Here is a 21,241-nt window from a genome sequence, read left to right as displayed (position 1 = left end):
CAGTCTGATAATTTTATAAATGGGAGTCCACTGCAGCACGCGGGACACCCTCACCATTATGCACTGCTCCAGCTCATGGATGCCACGTGTTGATCTTGCTTAATAGAAAGGCTCAATAACAAGGGTGCAGTTGAGTGGTGCTGTTGTAATGTGAAGGGATTTGAACAGCATCCTTACCCTGACAATTTTAATCAAATAATTAAGCTGCTTGCAGCATTTTATCCATGACCTGGAAATAATGTACCTTGTACTGAGCCCATTGGTGATCTCCTTCCACACATCCTCATCAGCAACCGAGAGGGCTTCCTAACCCCTGCAAGATAAAGGATCTATATCCTCTTCACTTTCTACACCCAAATCTCCAGTACAGCATCATAGACCCTTGGTACTCTCTCTCTGCCATATTCAGTCATTTCAATTATAGCACAGGAATTCACCTCTGCTTTAAGATATGGCTTATTGCTTTTAATTAGTGTGAGTTTGCTGGCTAAATATGCAACCAATGAACAGTGTGGGTAACAGTGATTGAAGCAAGTAACGCTAATTTCATGTGTGGCCAACATTCCTATAAACTAATCCAGTTTAACATTCTATCACTCTTCTCCAATTCACATTTTATCATGGGGTATTGGGTTTCTAGGCAATTCATGCCACATTTAATGCAGTAAAATGTTACTTGACGCTTCACAAGGAACAAGGGAAAAATATCTTTTTTAAAAACCTGAAAAAACTTGGGTTTGGGATAGTTCAAAATATATTAAATAATCAGGGCTTTAAATCATCCCATTATTCTCCTATTCTAGTATCGCTTCTTGGCCTTAAGGCTAAGATCAAGCCCAAGATCAGGTACAATGCCTTTTCTTGTTTGTCACTCGTGTAGGGACACTTAATTGAATTTAATTTGAATTTTGGAGCAAGGATGGATTAAGGGCTTGCCAGGTCCACTCTACACATTGGCTTTGTACCTTTAAGAACGAAGTAAATATTAAAAATAAATTCTGTGATGTTAGTGAAGTTTACAACAGCTAGATAAAAATGGGAATCAGTCGAGGGGAACCTAGAGAGATACATCCAGTTTCCAGTCTGAATCTGACACACTGACAAATCTTGGTAAAATTCCATCCATGGTTCTGTTTTGACAATAATCTCTACTTAGTCACATGCCAACATTGAATTATCCTACAAAATTAGTAAGATTCCCATTTGGAGATGATTCTGTTATTCTTTCCTACAGCTATTCCCCACCTTATATATATCCCATCTCACTGATAACAAATTTGACAACCTTTCTATTGTTTAAGATTATAATGGCTCATTTAGGGGTCTGACCATACTATTCTTATTGTCATTCATGACAGGTTATTCAGGTCATTCATGAAGGAACGCCTTCACAACCTTGCCCCTTGCCAGAAATGTGGTGATCCTCAGGTTAAATCACCACCAGTCAGGTCTCCTTCTCGAAGGGGAAAGTATCCTATGGTCATCTGGGACTACTGTGACTTTACTTACTTTACTGGTTAAACTTCCTATGTCTCCTATAATTGTAGAAACTTTTGAGGTGGCTCAGCCTTATGAAATTGAGGTGGCGGTTTTTTTTGTTTTTGTGCACTGTTTCTCTTTCATGAAAAGGTAGTGATGGCATTTTGCATGCCATCAAGTGGAATCCAGTCCAAATTTTCTAAATGGGGAAAAAATGGCAATTGCTGCCAATGCCAGCACTTTCCATGGCCCTGTATCTTGCCATTTTTTGCATCTCTTTCTGTTGGGGCAGAAAGCTGGGCTCTTCTTTGCCAAATTGAAGACAGTAGTATCTCAACTGAGGAACGTTTGATTGGATGTCCTGAAGAAGACAGTTTCAGACATTGTATGAAGCCACATTGGACAGATGCCTTGATCCTTTTAGCTGCAACATTGAATTTTCCTCCAGTTCTGGAGGTAATAACTATGGTTCCCTGGAATGCTGATTGTTGGTGATGCAGCACAGGTATGTTAAAGAATGACCTTGTTCACACCTGGGAAATCTGTCAATTAAATCTTAATCCCTGCTGGGATTGTAGATGCATTGGTTATAATTTTCCAAATTTCCAGCATTCTGGAAAGATCCTGAAAATGGGAAAATAGCAAATGCAACTTCTCCATTCAAGAAAAGGTGGGGTGGGTTGTGGAGGCAGAAATTAGCAGACTATAGGCCAGTTAGCTTAATTTGTATTATAGAGAAAATGCTAGAATCTATTATTAAGGAAGTTACAGCAGGGCACTTAGAGAATCTCAATACAATCAGGCATAGTCCATATGGTTCTGTAAAAAGAAAATTGTGCTTAATTATTTAACAGAGTTCTTTGAGGTAGATACCTTTTAGACTAACAGGGAGTTAGGGCGTAGGCAGAAAAATGGACTTGAGGTTACAATCAGATCAGCTATGATCTTATCAAATGGCGGAACATGTTCAAGGGATCTCACAGCATAACCTTGCTCCTAATTGGTATATATGTAACTAGATCCATTGAGGAGAGATTTGATGACAACCTCATGAAAAGGTTAGCCTGCAGTGCTGCTGGAACAAGATAGGTTGGACAATTTATAAACAGGGGTGTACTGTCAGCCGAATGAGATTTGGGATTCAGAAGCCAACAGCATCTCTTTAAAATAGAAATAATTTAGGAAGTTGTGTTATTTCTGAAATATTACCTCATTCAGTAAAACCCAAACAGGAGATTCAGAAAGAATGGATAATCGAATAGCTTCAATTGTTCCAATCGATGCATCAACTTCACCTTCTGCAATTCCATTCCTAAATGTACCTTCATGTGTAAATGAAACAAGATTTCAATTCACACAAAATACAATGAAGATTAACTCACAAACTAAAGTGGTAACTCATAGCTAATTTTAAAAACTTAAATGAACTGAGTAAAGTTTTGGATTCAGTCACTGGTTTCATCTCTAGCACTGTACTGAGTTTAGCATCATCTTTCTAGCAGTTTCAAACAAGCCATGTTAAATGAGTCTTGAGTTGTTTCTGTATTCTATTCAAAATAAGCACAAATCCACACCTTGAAAAATCATATTTTGACAAAAATTGGTGATTTCACTTAGAGTCCATATTGCTGAAATAGGAGACACATTGTCAAAATCTTTTGTCTTGCATTCATCAGAATAGCCGAGTCCTCAGGTATCCCCAGCAATCTGCTGTAGCTGGAGAATTTCACACTTTCCTATTCATTCACCTAAAACCCACCTGGAGTTAAAAATCCAATCTTTGGTGGCTATTTGCCACACCTGCAAATAAAAATTAAAAGTGCAGTTTGGTCCCCCACAGGGCAATTCTGCTTTCATTCCAGCACCAGGATTCATGACTACCTTCAGTGAATGGGTGCTAAAGATGTTTTCCTAACTGCATGAATGTCCGTAATCAAGTTTAAATTAAGGAGCCTTCCTTTGACCACAGAAATGTTGATAGGGATAAAGCCAGAGGGCCAGGGCAGGCACATCTTGGAAGTCCACCAAGATACTTGTCCAACAAGTTGGCAGCCTTTCTGAGCTTTGTAACTGAATCCAGTTGTCTGCATTTTCTTGCAATTTCACGAATTTCCAAAACTTGACAGATGGAAATTTTAAATAAATACGGAAATTGCTGGAAAAAAAATCAGCAGGCTCGGCAGCACTTGTGTAGAAAGAGAAACAAAGTTACTGTTTCAGATCTGAGACCATTCACCCAAACTGGGAAAAATTAGAGATGTCATAAGTTTTGAGCAAATATAGAAAATAGAAGCATGAGTAGACCCTCCGAACCTGCTCCACCATTTATTTTTGATCATGGCTAATCATAAAATTCAATATCCTGATCCTGCCTTCCTCCCATATGCCCTTGATCCATTTAGCCCCATCTGTAGGTTCTTAAAATCACACAATGTTTTGGCTTCAACTACTTTCAGTGGTATTGAATTCCACAGATTCACCACTCTCTGGATGAACAAATTTCTCCTCACCTCAGTTCTAGAAGGTTTACCTTTTGTCCTCAAACTCTGACCACCCCCCCTCCACTTCCAGTTCTGGACTCCCTCACCATCGGAAACATTCTTTCTGAATCTATCCTAACAATCCTGTTAAAATTTTATGAGTTTTTATGAAATCCCCTTTCACTCTTCTAAATTTTGCTGAACACAATCCCACCTGACTTAGTCTCTCCTCATATGATAGACCTGCCATCCCAGCAACCAGCCTGGTAAACTTTTGCTACACTCCCTCTTACAGCGACCATCCTTCTTCAGATAAGGACACTAAAACAGCACACAATACTCAAGGTATGGCAAGGGAAGGGTATGACAATGAGTAAAGGAGATCTGTGATAGGGTTGAAGAAAGCACAAACTAATATATTGCAAAAAATTTGAGCCTTTTTTTAAATTAGTTTTTGTCCCATTCCTTCTAATTTAGGTCTTTAAAAAAAGGTTAGTTTTAATGGCTGGGATTTTCCAGTCCCAACTGGACTAGCTAAAGTTCCACCAATTTCAGCGGAGAATTTCTAGTGCCAAATGAAAATCCTGGCCAATGAGTTCAGATGGAATTGTAAATGGTAAGTGGTGCCTCCTGAATGGCCCACCCCTTTCCTGGACTCACCCCTCTCGGGCCCCCCCCTTAGGTTTCCCTCAGGTCTTGCCCCCTGGCACTATCCAATCCCCAGTGAGCCCTGCCAGGATGCCAGGCTGGCAGTGCCAGGGTATTAGGCTGGCACTGCCCAAAGTAAAGTAAAAGTTAAAGTTTATTTATTAGTCACAAGTAAAGCTTACATTAACACTGCAATGAAGTTACTGTGAAACACTCTGGTGCCTGTTCAGATCAATGCACTTAACCAGCTTGTCTTTCAGACTATGGGAGGAAACCAGAGCGCCCAGAGGAAACCCACGCAGACACAGGAAGAACATTCAAACTCCACATAGACAGTGACCCAAGCTGGGAATCAAACCCGGGTCCATAAGACCATAAGGCACAGGAGCAGAATTAGACCACCCAGCCCATTGAGTCTGCTCCTCAATTTAATTGTGGCTGATATTTTTCTTATCCCCGTTCTCCTGCATGTTCCCCATAGTCCCCGTTCTCCTGCCTTTTCCCTATAACCCCCAATCCCCTTATTAATCAAGAATGTATCTATCTGTCTTAAACACACTCAGTGACCTGGCTTCCATAGCTTTCTGCAGCAAAGAGTTCCACAGATTTACCACTACCTGGCTGAAGAAATTCCTCTTCATCTCTGTTTTAAAGGATCGTCCCTTTAGCTGGACGTTGCGCCCTCTGGTTCTAGTTTTTCCTAATAGTGGAAACATCCTCTCCGCGTCCACTCTATCCAGGCCTCACAGTATCCTGTAAGTTTCAATAAGATCTCCCCTCATCCCTCTAAATTCTAACGAGTACAGACCAAGAGTCCTCAACCGTTCCCCATACAACAAGCTTTTTATTCCAGGGATCATTCTAGTGAACCTATTCTGGATCCTTTCCAAGGCCAGCACATCCTTCCTTAAATATGGCATCCAATACTGCTCACAATACTCCAAATGGGCTCTGACCAGAGCCTTATATAGCTTCAGAAGACATCCTTGCTCTTGTATGCTAGCCCTCTCAACATCAATGTTAATATTGCATTTGCCTTCCTATCTGCCGAATGAACCTACAGCTTAACCTTAAGAGAATCTTGAACAAGGACTCCCAAGTCCCTTTGTGTTTCTGATTTTCTAAGCTTTTCCCCATTTAGAAAATAGTCGATGCCTCCATTTCTCTCTCCAAAGTGCATAACCTCACACTTTTCTACATTGTATGCCATCTGCCACTTCTTTGCCCACTCTCCTTGCCTGTCCAAGTCCTTCTGCAGCCCCCCTCCTTCCTCAATATTACCTGTCCATCTACATATCTTTGTGTCATCTACAAACTTAGCAACAGTGCCTTCAGTTCCTTCTTCCAAATCATTAATGTACATTGTGAAAAGTTGTGGTCCCAGCACTGACCGCCGAGGCACACCATTAGTCACTGGCTGCCATCCTGAAAAAGACTCCTTTATTTCTATTCTCTGCCTTCTGTCAGTCTGCTAATCCTCTATCCATGCCAGGATCTTACCCTTAACACCATGGGCTCTTAACTTATTTAACAGTCTTCCGTGCGGGACCTTGTCAAAGGCCTTCTGGAAATCTAAACAAATCACGTCCACTGGTTCTTTATCTAACTTCCTTGTTACCTCCTCAAAAAACTCTAACAAATTTGTTAGCCACGCCCTCCTCTTAATGAAGCCGTATTAACTCAGTCCTATTTTGTCATGCTCTTCCAAGTACTCCGTGATCTCATCTTTAATAATGGACTCTAAAATCTTGCCAAGGACTGAACTCAGGCTAACCGGCCTATGATTTCCCATTTGATTCCTCCCTCCCTTCTTAAACAGTGGTGTTATATTTGCTACTTTCCAGTCCTCTGGGACCCTCCCTGCCTCCAGTTATTCCTGAAAGATCAACACCAGTGCCTCCACAATTTCCTCAATTATCTCTTTTTGAACCCTGGATTGCAGTCCATCTGATCCAGGTTATTTATCCATCTTCAGATTGTTCAGTTTCCCCAGAACCTTCTCCTTAGTGATGGCCACTACACTCACCTGTGCCCCCTGACTCTTCTGGAGCTCTGGCATCCCACTGTTGTCTTACACCATGAAGACTGATGGAAAGTAACTATTCAGTTCCTCTGCCATTTCTTTGTTTCCTATTATCACTTCTCCACCCTCATTTTCCAATGGTCCAACATCTATCTTTGCCTCTCTCTTACCTTATAAATATTGAAAAAAATCTTTCTATTTTCTTTTATATTACTAACTAGCTTACACTCATATTTCATCTTCTCCCCCTTATTGCTTTTTTAGTTGTCCTCTGCTCACTTTTAAAGGCTTCCCAATCCTCCAACTTCCCACTAATCCTTGCCACTTTTTTTTTCTTTTGCCTTTACGCTGTCCTTGACTTCCCTCGTCAGCCATGGATGACCTGTCTTCCCTTTGTTTTCTCCTCCTTGGGATGAATTTCTGTTGTGCCTCCCGAATAATCCCCAAAAAACTCCTGCCATTGCTCTTCCACTGCTAGGCTCCTGCTAGGCTCCCTTTCCGGTCAACTCTGACCAGCTCCTCCCTCATGTCTTTGTATTTATTTAATTGTAATACCGTTACATCTGATTCCAGCTTCTCCCTTTCAAACTGCAGAGTAAATTCTGTCATATTGTAGTTGTTGCTGCCTCAGGGTTCCTTCATTCCTTCGCCTTGAATTCCCTAATCAAATCTGCCTCATTACATATCACCAAATCCAGAACTGTTTGTTTCTTAGTGGGCTCTGTCACAAGCTGCTCCAAAAAACCATTTCTTTTCTTGGGATCCACCACCTACCTGATTTTCCCACTCCACCTGCATATTGAAGTCCCCCAGGATTATTGTAATATTGCCCTTTTATATGTCTTTCTATCTCCTGATTTATTTTCTGTCCCATATCCTGACTACTGCTAGGGGGCCTGTACATATTCCCATCAGGGTCTTACCTTTGCGATTCAACTCTACCCACAGTGATTCTATGCCTTCTGATCCTATCTGCTTTTTGCTATTGATTTAACTTAATTTCTTACTAACAATGCAACCCCACCCATTTTGCCCATCTGTCTGTCCTTTCAATAGGATGCACATCATTGGATATTTAGATCCCAGCCCTGATCCTCTTGCAGCCACGTCTCTGTGACGCTCACAAACCCTCACTCATTTATTCACCCATCCTCACTCACCTTCACAGTCACCAGGAGGCAGTGAGGTAGTGGTATTATCACTGGACTAGTAATCCAGTGACCCAGGACAAGATCTGGGGACCAGATTCAAATCCCACCATGGCAGATGGTGAAATTTGAATTCAGTAAAACATGTGGAATTAAAAGTCTAATGATGACCATCATGATGAAAAACTCTTCTGGTTCACTAATGTCCTTTAGAGAAGGAGCTCTGTTATCCTTACATGGCCTACATGTTACTCCACATCCACAACAATGCCCTACAGATAGCCAGGAAGATGTTCTACGAAGTGATAGATCCCACATTTCAGTTATGTCAGGAGATAGATAAGTTTTTAATTAGTAGCAGGATGAAGGGTTATGGGCAGTGCCAGGATTGAGCAGTGGTCACTGCTGGGACTACGAAGGGTTATGGGCAGCGGGCAGGAAGTTGGAGATGAGGCCTAGATGAGATCAGTCATGATTGTATGAATGGTGGAGCAGGCTCAAAGGGCTGAATTGCCTGCTCCTAGTTCTTATGTTCATATGTAAGTCATGGATTTTGGTTGGGCTCGCCTGGCAGATCCAGCAAGAATATTGAGTGGGTGTTGGGTCTTATAAGCTGAGAGGAAGCAATGAATGGGGGAGTAAGATCTTGTGTGGGTGGGGGGGAGAGGGTGGTGTGGAAATGACCCCGACAGGCACAGGGCCACTCACAAAAGGAGATATTCCCTTTCTGTCCTGCACAGCTTGCACAATGAAAGCTTCGAGGTTGTTTGTAATCATAGAAATCATAGAAACCCTACAGTACAGAAAGAAGCCATTCGACCCATCGAGTCCGCACTGACCACAATCCCACCCAGGCCCTACCTTGATATCCCTACATATGTACCCACTAATCCCTCTAACCTACGCGTCTCCAGACACTAAGGGCAATTTTTAACATGACCAATCAACCTAACCTGCACATCTTTGGGCTGTGGGAGGAAACCAGAGCACCCCGAGAAAACCCACACAGACACGAGGAGAACGTGCAAACTCCACACAGACAATGACCCAAGTCGGGAATCGAACCCAGGTCCCTGGAGCTGTGAAGCAGTAGTGCTAACCACTGTGCTACCATGCCACCCCAATCTGTCTTCCCTAGCTGCATGTAAAATTATTGCAAGTTGGAAAGAGGTCCTTAAGTAGCCATTATTTGGCCACTTAAGAGTCTCAATAGGCCCAAGAGTAGGCTAGCTGCCTGGTATGTTTTCCATCCACTGTAACTTCGGAGACAAGTTAGGGTGGACGGGAAGGCGGCAGACAGTCTACCTGTTTTAATTTATCTACCATCAAGTACGTCAGCGGGGAGCTCCATTGTTTTGATGACTGCCATGAGACAATTTAAGAATATCCAGCACCCTATTTCAAAGGGTAGATGGATAGATTTCCATCTACTCCACTCGGGTATAAAGCATTGACTTGGCAAAATGCTGAGGAAATCAGGCAGGGAACATCCCGCATCTGACCGACTGATTTGTCAGATGGAAAAGATGAAAATATACCCTTTTTTGTTTAATGTACCAAGTTCTAGGAATGATGAAGGAAGACAGAGGATGATGTAAGCTCACAATTGTTCCCCAGTTTATATTAACTTCCTTAACAATAATGTAAGAACAGGTCATTCACAGTCTGGATCTGAAATATTACAACAGTGCATTGAAAATTCCAACAATACCCTTTTCACAAAAACCTAGAAAGTGCTGCTGCCAACAGCAGCAGATGAATACTCAAAATGTTCATATGACAATCTTTTGTCTATTATTTGAGCAGAAGTGTAAATGCATCTAAAATAATCTGGCTATGCCAATGTTAAAACAGACACGTCATGTGAAGTGTTGTAAATTGGTCAGCTGATTTGACTGACAGCAATTTTTTCTGATAGTATTCCACTTCTTGTTTTCCCAGAGTACAGAAAGAGGCCACTCAGCCCATTGAATCTGCACTGACCACAATCCCATCCAGGCCCCATCCCCACAATCCTACACACCTACCCTCCCAATTCCCCTGATACTAAGGGGCAATTTAGTGAGGCCAATCCACTTAGCTCACACATCTTTGGACTGTGCAAAGAAACTGGAGCACCCGGAAGAAACTCACGCAGACACGGGGGAGAACATGCAAACTCCACATAGACAGTGACCCGAGCTGGGAATCGAACCCGGGTCCCTGGTGCTATGAGACAGCGGTGCTAACCACTGTGCCACCATGCCACCCGTTTCATAGTACATCTTCAAACCATATAATTTTATTGTTGGATTAGTCTACAGAAAAATATTTAAATTAATTGCTATTTACCTATTCTAAAGTAGCCATCTTCTGTTTCCTCATATTTTGGATACTTTGTCATATTGTTGTGCAAAATCTTTTTCTCAAATTCACTTTTCTGAAAAATAAGAGAAAGGAGAGTTAGAGCATTACAATGGGAGCATTTTAATGAAATTGAAGAAACTATTTGGATTTTGCAGCCCCTTGGGGTGGGTTTTCCCTTGAAAGATGCTGCAAACCATTGGCCGCTGGTAGGATCTTTTAGTCCCATCAACGCCTGTAGGTTTTTACATAGTTTGCTAACACTGCCGTAGGGAGTCAACTTCAGAAGATCCTACTGCTGGCAGGGGGCAAGCAGGGGTGGTGCGGGGGCAGGGGGGCAGGGGGTGTGGTGGAAAATCCCACCTTATGTTCTAACCGTAGTTCTGAAAACACTTTGGCCGGAATTCTTCCATGCCACCTGCCACTGGAATTTTAGCAGGCGGTTTCCGGATAATGTGAAACCCCATTGACAGTCCGGAATTTCTGGCTTTTTGACCAGCACGGCTGGAGAACTCCACTCCTTGTTTCTTGATTCTCACCAATACAGATTAATACAGTGTACATAACATTTGAGATCTTTTCATCACAATTACCTGAGTTGAATCTGATTTGTATCCCTTTTCAGTTTGCCCAGGAGTTGCCCATATAAAAAAACTGGTTGCCTTCACTCGTGATTTTTAGGTGTCTGAAACCCAAGTGTGCAATCAAATCTGGTAGAAGCAGGTCTGAACCTCGTGGATTCATTTGGCTAGGTACAGTAACCTTTTGGAGACCTAAGGCATCCTTTTGGATAAGGTCCTAGGACACCTTTGGGAAGGGCAAGGGCAGCAGATGCATGGGAACACCATCATGTGTAATTTACCCTTCAAGCCACATACCATTTTGGAAATATATTGACATTCCTTCACCGTTGCTGGGTCAAAATCCTGAAACTTGCTCCCTCAGAGTATTATGGGTATATTTACACCACATGACTGCAATGGTTCAAGAAGGCTGCTCATTACTACATTTGCAAGGGCAATTAGGAATGAAAAATATATGCTGGCCTAGTCAGCAATGCCTACATCTCATGAAAGAATTTTAAAAAGTGCTATTGGGAGCATTTTGCATCTGTGGTCTGGCAGTGCTATGGACGCAAATGTTTGCCCAGGATGTTTAATAAAATATTTGCTTACATCAACCGGTAGAACTTCCACTGTTGTATTAAAAAGCTTATCTCCTGGATGTTCAACATTGCCACTCCTAAAAATGTATCTGTGAAACAAAGCAGGCAAGAATAATGAACAAGACAGTATTTTAGAACAAACTTTAATTGTTACGTTTAAATTGGACAGTCTGACGCAAGGTTTCATGATGTGTTAAACTGTATGATACTAGCATGCAAATGCTTAACTTCTTTCACAGAAAGTCCTCTCTCCATGGCTTCACTGGTGTGTAACCTGCTTATTTTAAATAGGTTAATTTTTTTTCTAAAATAGCAGCAAGAGAAGAATTACAGCTGAACCTGATAAACATTTATGATCTAGTGCTCTAGGACATAATAAAGCTCACTTTCAACAGAAGCTGGTATTTCTTTGTTTCCTCTTTAATTATTTCTGAGCAGCTTCAAAACATAGTCAGAAAGATACAATAAACACAACAATGAAAAGAATATTAACCTAGAAAACCTTCAGAAAGATCAGATAATCATATTATTCAAAAATGAAAAGAATGCCTGCCTGGTTGTTGATTAACTAATTGGTCCTGTGGTCGAGGTGGTAATCATGAAGGCCCAGTTTGCCAACATTTTAACTTCCACACCTCATTTAATTACACCATGCCAAAATTGATATTCACATGATGCTGAGGATAGATACTGATCAGCGAACAGAAAGCTTTAGCCAAGGGTCCATGAGAATGTTTTTAGGCTTTCTGGCAAATGGTGTGAGTGGTGTAGCTGGACAGTGGAAGAAAGCCTGAGCACCAAGGTTTCCGTGTAGAACATAGAGAGTACTTCTCCAATACCAGCTTTAAAAAATATATGGGGGTTTTCCAGCCCACTCCGCTGCTTTCATGGGCCGGGAGCCTCAAGCAGAGGTAGTTTAGCAGGCTTCCCACTGGGTGCCATGGCATCCACGAGTCTCTGGCCGCTGGATTTCCAGTGCTATCAGCACTGCGCCAGAAATCGGCACTGAACTGTATAATTTATTCAAATAACAATAAGCATCTTATTATCGGGCCCAGAACTGAAGTCTCCAGGCCCACTAGAATCTTTCTCCCCAATCCTCACCACAAACCCCCCCCAACCGTCCCCTACCAAGAGTGGTTAACTCCAGCGATGTTTACAATAGCTCCCTACTTGCAGGGAGCTGGCGGCCTGACTCCACTGGAGTGAAGGGGGACCATGGAGTGCCCCCAGGAGTTGGGGCTAAGGGGGATGACCTACTGAGCATCAGGCACTGCCAAGGGGCTGAGGCCTAATGGGGTGAGGTAGGGGGGTCTCACTGCCACTCTGCACTCAGCAGTGACAGAGGGATGGAGGCCAGAGACTGGGGAGGGTGAGGTGGTTGGCCTAATGGTTGGGAAGGGTGAAGTTGGGGCTGCAGAGGTGGGGTGGAGGGGGTGGTGCTCGAGATTGGCCTGAACATGTCCGGAAAGCCATCAATCTGGTGTAATGGTGGTTGCGCAGCCAGTGACAGGCTGCTGTGCTGATTGGGAGGCTGGCAGGAGAGGGCTATTGTGCATGCACCAATTTCTACCCTGACAGATCAGCGGCAGCACATTGGCCCACTCAATGCTATGCTGCTAGCTTCTCCAGTGGGAACAAGCCCCGCTCCTGGATTTTTAATGATATTCATGCTAGTGCACTTTGCAGTGCACAGGGTGTGGGAGATTCATTTTGAAAGTTCCGCTGAAAAAAAATTGAGATTTACTCCAGTTTTGACATAAATTCAACACTAAGAATTTTTTTGGGAGAATGTCACCTTATATCTTTTTGGCCCTTTTCTAGGCTGCTTCTCCTTTATGCAGGACTTCCACAACAACACTGGCATCAGGCGTGTTACTTTTAAAGTTTGTTTGGCATTATTAAATGCCAACTTTTACATTTTAATCAGGTCTCCCTTGTGGTGTGCTGCCTTTATTTTAACTATAACCTCCCACCCCCACTGGATACAGAGGTTAAAATTGGCCCTATAAACTTCACCGTTGAATGTATGCATTAAGTTATTCTTAACTAATGCCATTATGTATTTCAGTACTACTGGAAAAACTATGACAGAAATTACTGGGATAATGATAAAGTGGGCGATTCTCCCAGCCTGCTGTGCTGCTCTGGGTTGGGAGACACAAGCAGAAGCCATTTAACAGGTTCCCTGTTGGGCGGGATGGTCCCCATATGTCTCTGGTCACTGGAATTCCAACGTTGTCAGCTCCACGCTGGAAATTGGCATGGAGCTGATTAAAATATGTAAATTCCAATTTACATCCTATTAGCGAGCGCGGGACTGAAGTCTCCAGGCCTGCCCGCTGCCAGCTGCTGCCTCCCCCAACCCCACCCCCAGATCACGAGTCCAGGAGTGTGTCACTCCAGTGGGGTTTAAGACAGCTCCCCACTAACAGGGAGCCGGCAGCCCGACACCACTGAAGTAAAGGGGTGTCATGAAGGTCCGCCAGGATGTCGGGGTAAGGGGGTGTCCCCTGGGCATTAAGGGAGGAGTAAACAATTTTAAGCAGAGATAATTGCAGGGCTATGGGAAGAGAACAGAGAATTTTGTTGGATTGCTTTAAGAAAGTGAAAATGATGACTAGAGTATGCAATCTTTTGTGCTGTATGCTGCTATGGTTCCTCTTGTCAGATCAAAATTAGAATTTAACAAATGAGGGTCCATGGGCATGAATCAATGTTCTACATTTGATGCTGCAATGTGTTGGCACACTGGCGTATGATGTACCGCACCAGTAGCTTCAAAGATAAAAATTTTATAAATTCAACTATCATATTGTGAAAGGTGGTAAACGTACCCTGACCAACATTGACCAGTTTGTAGTAACCCTATATTAACTCAGGTGGATTTCACGGTAAGATAGACAAAGGTGACAAGAGTCAGGTGAAGGTCCATCACAACTTTATTGAACACTTTATCAAGGGAAAATATTTATCAGACTCTACTATTGTACTGTAATTAAACACTATCAATCTCTTCACAGGACCCTTCAGTAAACAACCTCAAATCTATACTAGCTATCTACTTCTGACACTCGCTTTCAAGGATTTCCTACACTCTATCCACAGGTCCCTATAATTGTGTTTGAACAGTTTGATAATTCTGGGAATAGATATTCAATAAGGATGGGATAGGCTGATCCTTGTTCCTTGAAGGTTGGCTGATGTTTCAGGATCTGCAGTTGTCGATTTGGGCTTCTCTTTTTGTCTAGGGCTGGTTCTGGTCTTCGGATCATCTCACTGGGGTGGTCTCCTGGGTCTGGTCAGTCTGATGATGCTCACCACGAGGTACAAGGAGCTGGAGATGCTCGGCTGCCAGTCAAAGGTACTCTCTAGAGATGCTATTGAAGAAGTTGCAAAAGCAGAGAGAGCTGGGGCTCCATATTGCCCCTTTTAATCCCCCTCTTTACACCCTTCTCAAAGATTGAGGCTGGAATTTTACCGGCATGCCTGCCCCAAAGTTAGGGCAGGCTAGGCTCGCAGAACAGCATTCTCTGTTGGCCTCGGGTGGTAAAATTCCAGCATCTGTATCCAGTACTAGCATCAGGTGGGGGCAGGAAGATCCAATGAGATAACTACTTTTTATATTTGGAGGTCACAGAATATGATTTTGAACCTTAAACTGTCAAGTGCTGTCTTTGTCATGCTATTACCTCTGACCTTCTACTGAGCTGGAACCACCAAATCTGCGGAGCATTCTTCTAACAAAGCAAGTTCACTGGAAGTATAAACAGTGGTTCATTCTGAAACAATGTGACTGTTAGCTCCTGGTCAGGCAATTCCAGATCTTTCTGGTTTCAACAGAAAGTTGATTGTCCAGGGCCTGGCTGCATGAATATTATCTGTTCCAGCTCTGCAGTTTGCAAATTGCACAGTCCGGCTAGATTTAAACTTGGCTTCCACATTTTGAGTTTTTAGTCCTGGCCATGAAAAGATATCAATACTTCTGTAACAATCCTAGTAGTTAAGGGCCACCCGACCACAGTGTTATCTTCTAATCTAGTAACTATTACAAGTAAATTGAGCTTTGAAGTGAAGAAATTTACTCAACGAAGATAACTATAAATAGGGAGGACTGAAAAACCACTAAAGAATGGTGAAACATCAATTGATAAGATGTGAACATGGCTAAATCTAGTTTCAATCTCAAGTGAAGGGAAAAATAATTATAATTGATCTATAACATATGTGAAATAGATTTACAGAATATACACTGACCTTTCAACTTTCAGTGGTTGAAAGAACCTGAATTTGATGAAGTCTCCTGCCACTGGAGTAAATGCCCAGAAGAAATCATCTCCTCGGTAGGCCTTGTCCAGATTATGGTGTTGATAGATTTTCAAGCTAGTTGTCAATTCTGCAGTCGGATTGGAATGGCCTTTGTGTAATAGCTCTTTCTTAAAATCTTTGTCCTAAATTTTAAGCAAAATTGTTAGAATCACGGCCTGAAACAGAAAAAAATTCATAGACACTTAACACAAACTGGCAAACAATATTTAGCTGGAGATAATGATACTTTTAAGGTGACATTGGAAAATGCGCAATCCAATACTTTACTGTCCTAAAATGTATTGTGCTAAACAACTGGTTTAGTTGAGGTCAAAGCTCTTAGACTGAGGTTTAATAAAACTTGTCATTAGCAGATATATTGGATTGTCAGGCTTGTCTATAACTTAAGTTCTAACTTATCTGTTTAAATATCCATTATTGCAACTCACAAGATTATTATAGATGAGGAAGGGTATTCATCCATCTTGATTCACCCATCAAGAATGATCTTTTCATTCCCAAACTCAGAATGTAAGACTGAATTATTTCTTGAATTATTCCAAGATTTTTGCCACCTACATTCTACCTGGAAGTTTATTTTATGCATTGATTCTCTTTGTATAAAGCTTGATTTCCTGGAAATCAATCCTACAATCATCTTTTCCTAATTTGAATTTGTGTTTCCTGGTTCTGCATTCCAAGTTTAATATAATGTAACATATTAAAGCCTGTTAAGCCATTCTATTGTGGCTGATCTGTACCTTAACTTTATTGACACTTCTTCATATTCCTTGGCATCTCCCCCACTAAGCAAATATCAATTTATATTAATCTTGTAAATTTGACCTATTATGCACAGCCTTTGGTGAAGATAGTTTCAGCTGTTCTATGAGCACAGTGTGGAAAAATATTTTCTGATTTTACTCCTTAGCTGGCCTAGCTCTAACTTTAAGACATGGGGAGATCTTACTGGTCATCCTGCTGGTCAGTGTACCAGCTGGTAAGTTCACATGAGAGGTAAAAAACCAGGTTCACATCCGGTTTCTCACTCTCACAATCTTACCGGCTCTGGATTGCTGGTGTGGTCAACAATCAGGCCTTTTGCACCTATTTGTGCATGTCTGCTCTCATTAGATCTCCGCACAGACTACCAGACTGATTACCTCTGAACTCCCCTTCAGAAATGAGGGCCACGATTCTCCCATACCGACCTGCAACTTTTCTGTCAGGTCAGGGTAGGAGATATGCTTTGCCAGCCTTGTTCCGGGATTTGCGCATGCGCCGGGAACACATGTATCTCCCAAAGTTGGAAAACAATTGCCAGTCAGATCACACTGGAAATCAGCGGGAAGACAGGTAAGTAATTTGAAGCTGCTTTTAATATGTTTTAAATGTCTTTTATGTTTCATTATTGGGAACTTACTGGTCCCAACGAAGAACAAAGAACAAAACAGCCCGGGAAACAGGCCCTTCGGCCCAATGAGCCCGCGCTGCCATTTTAACATTATGAGTCTCCCCTCCACCCATGACCCTTGTCTATGCTTATGGCATTCCACATTGAGGGAAGACTAATTTAGGGACAATTTGTTACACCAATCAGCCTAATAGCACATCTTTGGGGTGTGGGAGGAAACCGGAGCACCTGGAGAAAACCCACGCAAGCGTGGGGAGAATGCGCAAATTCCCGCAGACACTGGCCCAAATCCATGTATCTGCACAGCAAACAGTGATAGTCACTGAGCTGTTGTGTTGCCCTGCATCTAGTCCAGTTTAAGCATACACTAACGACGTGAAGTACTAGGCTATTCTCGAAACAACCAAGAGCAGCCCTTGTACGACCCATCGTGTGAATGCCCCTTGTTGGACAACAAGGCGGACCAAAGCACCTGTGTATTAAAAGAGAAAAACATCAGTATCATCCACATCCTTATACACACATTCAAGGGAATCCCCAAGTGAAACAAGTGAGCCAGAAAATATGTTGGAAGGTCCATAGGAATCCAAGGCTCCTGAACCTTATTTAAAACATTCTCCTATATCCCTCCATCTCCATCCCGCTTATGTGCCTATCTAAGTAACTCTTAAACAACTCCAGAGTGCCTGCCTCCACCACCTTGCTTGGCAGAGCATTCCATACCCCCACTACCCTCTGTGTGAAAAACCTCTCTCTAACATCCGAATTATACCTCGCCCCCCTCACCCTAAGCCCGTGGCCCCTTGTAATGTGCGTTTCCAACCTAGGAAAAAGCTTACCACTGTTTATCTATACCCTTCATAATCTTATATACCTCTATTAGATCTCCCCTCAGTCACCGTCTTTCAAGGGAAAACAGCCCCAATTTGCTCAATCTTTCCTCATAACCCAGTGCTTCCATACCAGGCAGCATCCTGGTAAACCTCCTTTGCACTCTCTCCAGGGTCTCCACATCTTTCTGTAGTAAGGTGACCATAACTGGATGCAGTACTCCAAATGCGGCCTAACCAATGTTCTATACAACTGCAACATTAGACTCCAGATCTTATACTCTATAACCCTTCCTATAAAGGCTAACATACCATAAGCTTTCTTCACAACCTTCTCCACTTGTACTGCCACCTTCAAAGACTTGTGCACTTGCACCCCCAGGTCCCTCTGCATTTCTATATTCTTTATCGGTCTACGCTCTATCATATAACACCCCCTACATTATTTCTGCCAAAATGCATCACCTCACATTTATCAGGATTAAATTCCATTTGCAATTTATCTGCCCAATATACCAGCCTATCTATATCCCATTGTATTGCCTGACACTGCTCCTCACTGTCCGCCAATCCAGCCATCTTAGTGTCATCTGCAAATTTGCTGATCACACCACTTACTCCCTCTTCCAAGTCATTTATGTATATTACAAATAGAAGGGGTCCCAGTACTGAGCCCTGCGGCACACCACTAGTGACAGATCTCCAGCTAGAAAAGGACCCTTCCACTACTGCTCTCTGTCTCCTCTTACCAAGCCAGTTATCAATCCATCTAGATACCTGGAGATTCCTGATTGAACCTCCCACCCTGCCAGAAGTACTTCACTTCGGCGGGGTTTAGATAGCTCCCCACATTTGGGGAATTAGTGGGGGACCCTGCTGGAATGAAGGGGGGGCAATCGGGGCCCCCCAGGGGATTGGGCGGCAGGGGTTGTGCCCCCTGGGTATGGGCACCCTGGCAGTGCCAGCCTGTGCCCCCTGGCACTGCCCAAGGGACACAGTCCATGCCCAGGGGACACCTTGGCACTGATCATGGGGCATTGGGCAGTGCCAAGGGGTCATGATGTGGATATGCCGGTGTTGGACTGGGATGAACACAGTAAAAAGTCTGACAACACCAGGTTTAAGTCCAACTGATTTATTTGATAGTAAACTCATAAGCTTTCGGGGTTTGTCCCTTCGTCAGGTGAATGGAGAGTTTTGGCCTCAGAACTTTGTTATATGCTCTGTCCGAGGCCAGAACTCTCCATTCACCTGATGAAGGGACAAACCCTGAAAGCTTGTGAGTTTACTATCAAATAAATCGGTTGGACTTAAACCTGGTGTTGTCAGACTTTTTACAGTGCCAAGGGAGCAGGGCCTATTGTAGGCAGGGCCTAGGGATGATTGGTGGGGGTGGGGGCTTCTGCTGCCACTCTGTATTGGGATGGAGGGGGCGCAGCAATTGGGGCAATCTGGGGGGGGGGGGTGGGAGGGATTGCCACTGCTGGGGGGCTGGACTGGACATTGGGGTACTCTGGGACAGGGGGTCAAGGTTGGCCTGGGAACTGTTGTGGGGCACGATTGGGCCATGGGGGGTGGTTGGAGGGGCAGCACTCTGGGGGTCTCACCCTAGCTAGCGATTGAGCTAGCCAGCAAACAGGGAATCTGACAGATCAGGGCTATTGCGCATGCGCAGAGTTCCAGAACTGTCAGATTGGGTGCAGATAGGCCCTGCCTCCCCGGGATTTTAATGAGACTCATAATTGGGACCTCTGCAGTGTACAGAGTGGGGAGATTAGGGTGAGAAGTTGAACTGATAAAATAGTCGGGATTTAGAACAGTTTTCCCGCCAATTCAGCTCTTTTGGGAGAATCGAGGCCGAGGTTTCCAGGTTCCCACTTTTGAAAAGCTGTTGTAGAACCCTCTGGCTTGGTGGCGCAATACCGGGGCAGGTTGTTGTGCCTCAGGAGAGGTTACTGCAGGATGGCTCACTAATGATTTAGTAATGAATTCAAACACATTTCCCCCACCTTTGTCAGCAGGAACCAAATCACGCCAATGGAGGGGCTAGGGACATTTGCTGTGGGAAATCTCACCAATGTAAATCCTCTTTTCTCAGCTCCCCCCAGCCCCATTGCCACCTATTGCAAGCGGCAGCACAAAATCCCACCCATTGATCAGATTTAAAGTCTTAAATAGTACTAAAGTACTTAAGTAGTACTAAAGGGAATAATGGAGGGGCATGTGATGTGCTGTTTCTGTATGATGCGGGAGCTGGTGGACCCCAGGGTCCTTCCCAGTGACCACGTCTGCAGTAAGTGCAGGTTGCTGGAGGAGCTACAGCTCAAAGTAGATGAGCTGGCCTCTGAGCTACAGACACTGAGGCTCATCAGGGGGAGGGAGGGTGCCATTGATAATGGGGTGTAAGAAACATCCACACCCCCTAGACTGGCTAACTCTAAGGGTCAGGAACAGGAGGGGGCTGCTGAGAGGAGGAAGGAGGGTGGGGACCGGAGGGAGGAGGGTGGGGACCAGAGGAAGGAGGGTGGGGACCGGAGGAAGGAGGGTGGGGACTGGAGGAAGGAGGGTGGAGACCGGAGGAAGGAGGGTGGGGACCAAATGCCTCAGCCTCTCAATCTGCATAACAGGTTTGAGGTTCTTGCTTCCAGTGTGGACGAGAACGAGGGCGGTGAGGTTGGTGAGCAAACTGCACACGGTACAGTGATGCAGACACAGGACATAGACAAAGAGAAGGTGAAAAGGAATGTAGTGGTAATTGGGGCTAGTGTGGTTAAGGGTATTGACACTGTCCTTTGTCACAATGACAAAGAGCACAGAAGGGTGTGTTGTCTGCCTGGTGCTCGGGTCCAGGATGTCGCATCTGGGCTGCAGAGGAACCTGGAGTGGGAGGGTGAGAATCCGGTCGTTGTAGTACATGTGGGTGCCAACGACATAGGCAAAATGTGAACTGAGGATCTGGGGAGGGAGTATGAAAAGCTGGGAATGGAATTAAAAAGTAGAACCGACAAGGTGGTTATCTCTGGACTACTGCCTGAACCGTATGCAGATGGGCATAGGGTTGATAAGATTAAGGAAGTGAATGGGTGGCTCAGGGATTGGTGTGGGAGGAATGGGTTTGAATTTATGGGACATTGGCACCAGTATTGGGGTAGGTGGGACCTGTTCAGGTGGGATGGGGTTGGTCTGAACCGTGCTGGGACCAGAGTCCTGGCAAATCGTGTAGATAGGACTGTAGATAGGGCTTTAAACTAATTAGGGAGGGGAGGGTGCGAGGGTAGGTGAAATTACAGGGTCTAAAGTAAAGGAGAGGGTACAGGTACGGGAAGAGGCCAAGGATGTCCCAATAATAAAGGGAGTAGGGGGCGTGAGTAAGGTTGGTGGCGTTCCTGCAAATAGGGTACAG

General features: G+C 43.8%; 1 protein-coding gene and 1 non-coding gene across 3 annotated transcripts in view; one reads left to right on the top strand and one right to left on the bottom strand.

Moving 5' to 3' along the window:
* LOC145346622 (alpha-1,3-mannosyl-glycoprotein 4-beta-N-acetylglucosaminyltransferase B-like) overlaps positions 1-21,241 on the bottom strand; it is a 249,206-nt gene that overhangs the window by 3,530 nt on the left and 224,435 nt on the right. For both annotated transcript variants that reach the window (XM_080194108.1, XM_080194117.1), the window contains exons 11-14: positions 15,544-15,737; positions 11,297-11,375; positions 10,110-10,197; positions 2,689-2,801 (exon numbers count right to left, since the gene is read on the bottom strand). In XM_080194108.1, coding sequence (XP_080050234.1) covers positions 2,689-2,801; positions 10,110-10,197; positions 11,297-11,375; positions 15,544-15,737 — 474 coding nt within the window. The remainder of the gene's footprint in view (positions 1-2,688; positions 2,802-10,109; positions 10,198-11,296; positions 11,376-15,543; positions 15,738-21,241) is intronic.
* Positions 805-987, top strand: LOC145351527 (U2 spliceosomal RNA). Its single transcript, XR_013888420.1, has one exon. It is a non-coding gene; the product is annotated as a U2 spliceosomal RNA (small nuclear RNA).

The sequence above is a fragment of the Carcharhinus amblyrhynchos genome, chromosome 1, assembly GCF_965287045.1.
Source record: "Carcharhinus amblyrhynchos chromosome 1, sCarAmb.v2.hapA, whole genome shotgun sequence".
Lineage (NCBI taxonomy): Eukaryota > Metazoa > Chordata > Chondrichthyes > Carcharhiniformes > Carcharhinidae > Carcharhinus > Carcharhinus amblyrhynchos.
This window is presented reverse-complemented; position numbering and strand designations above follow the sequence as displayed.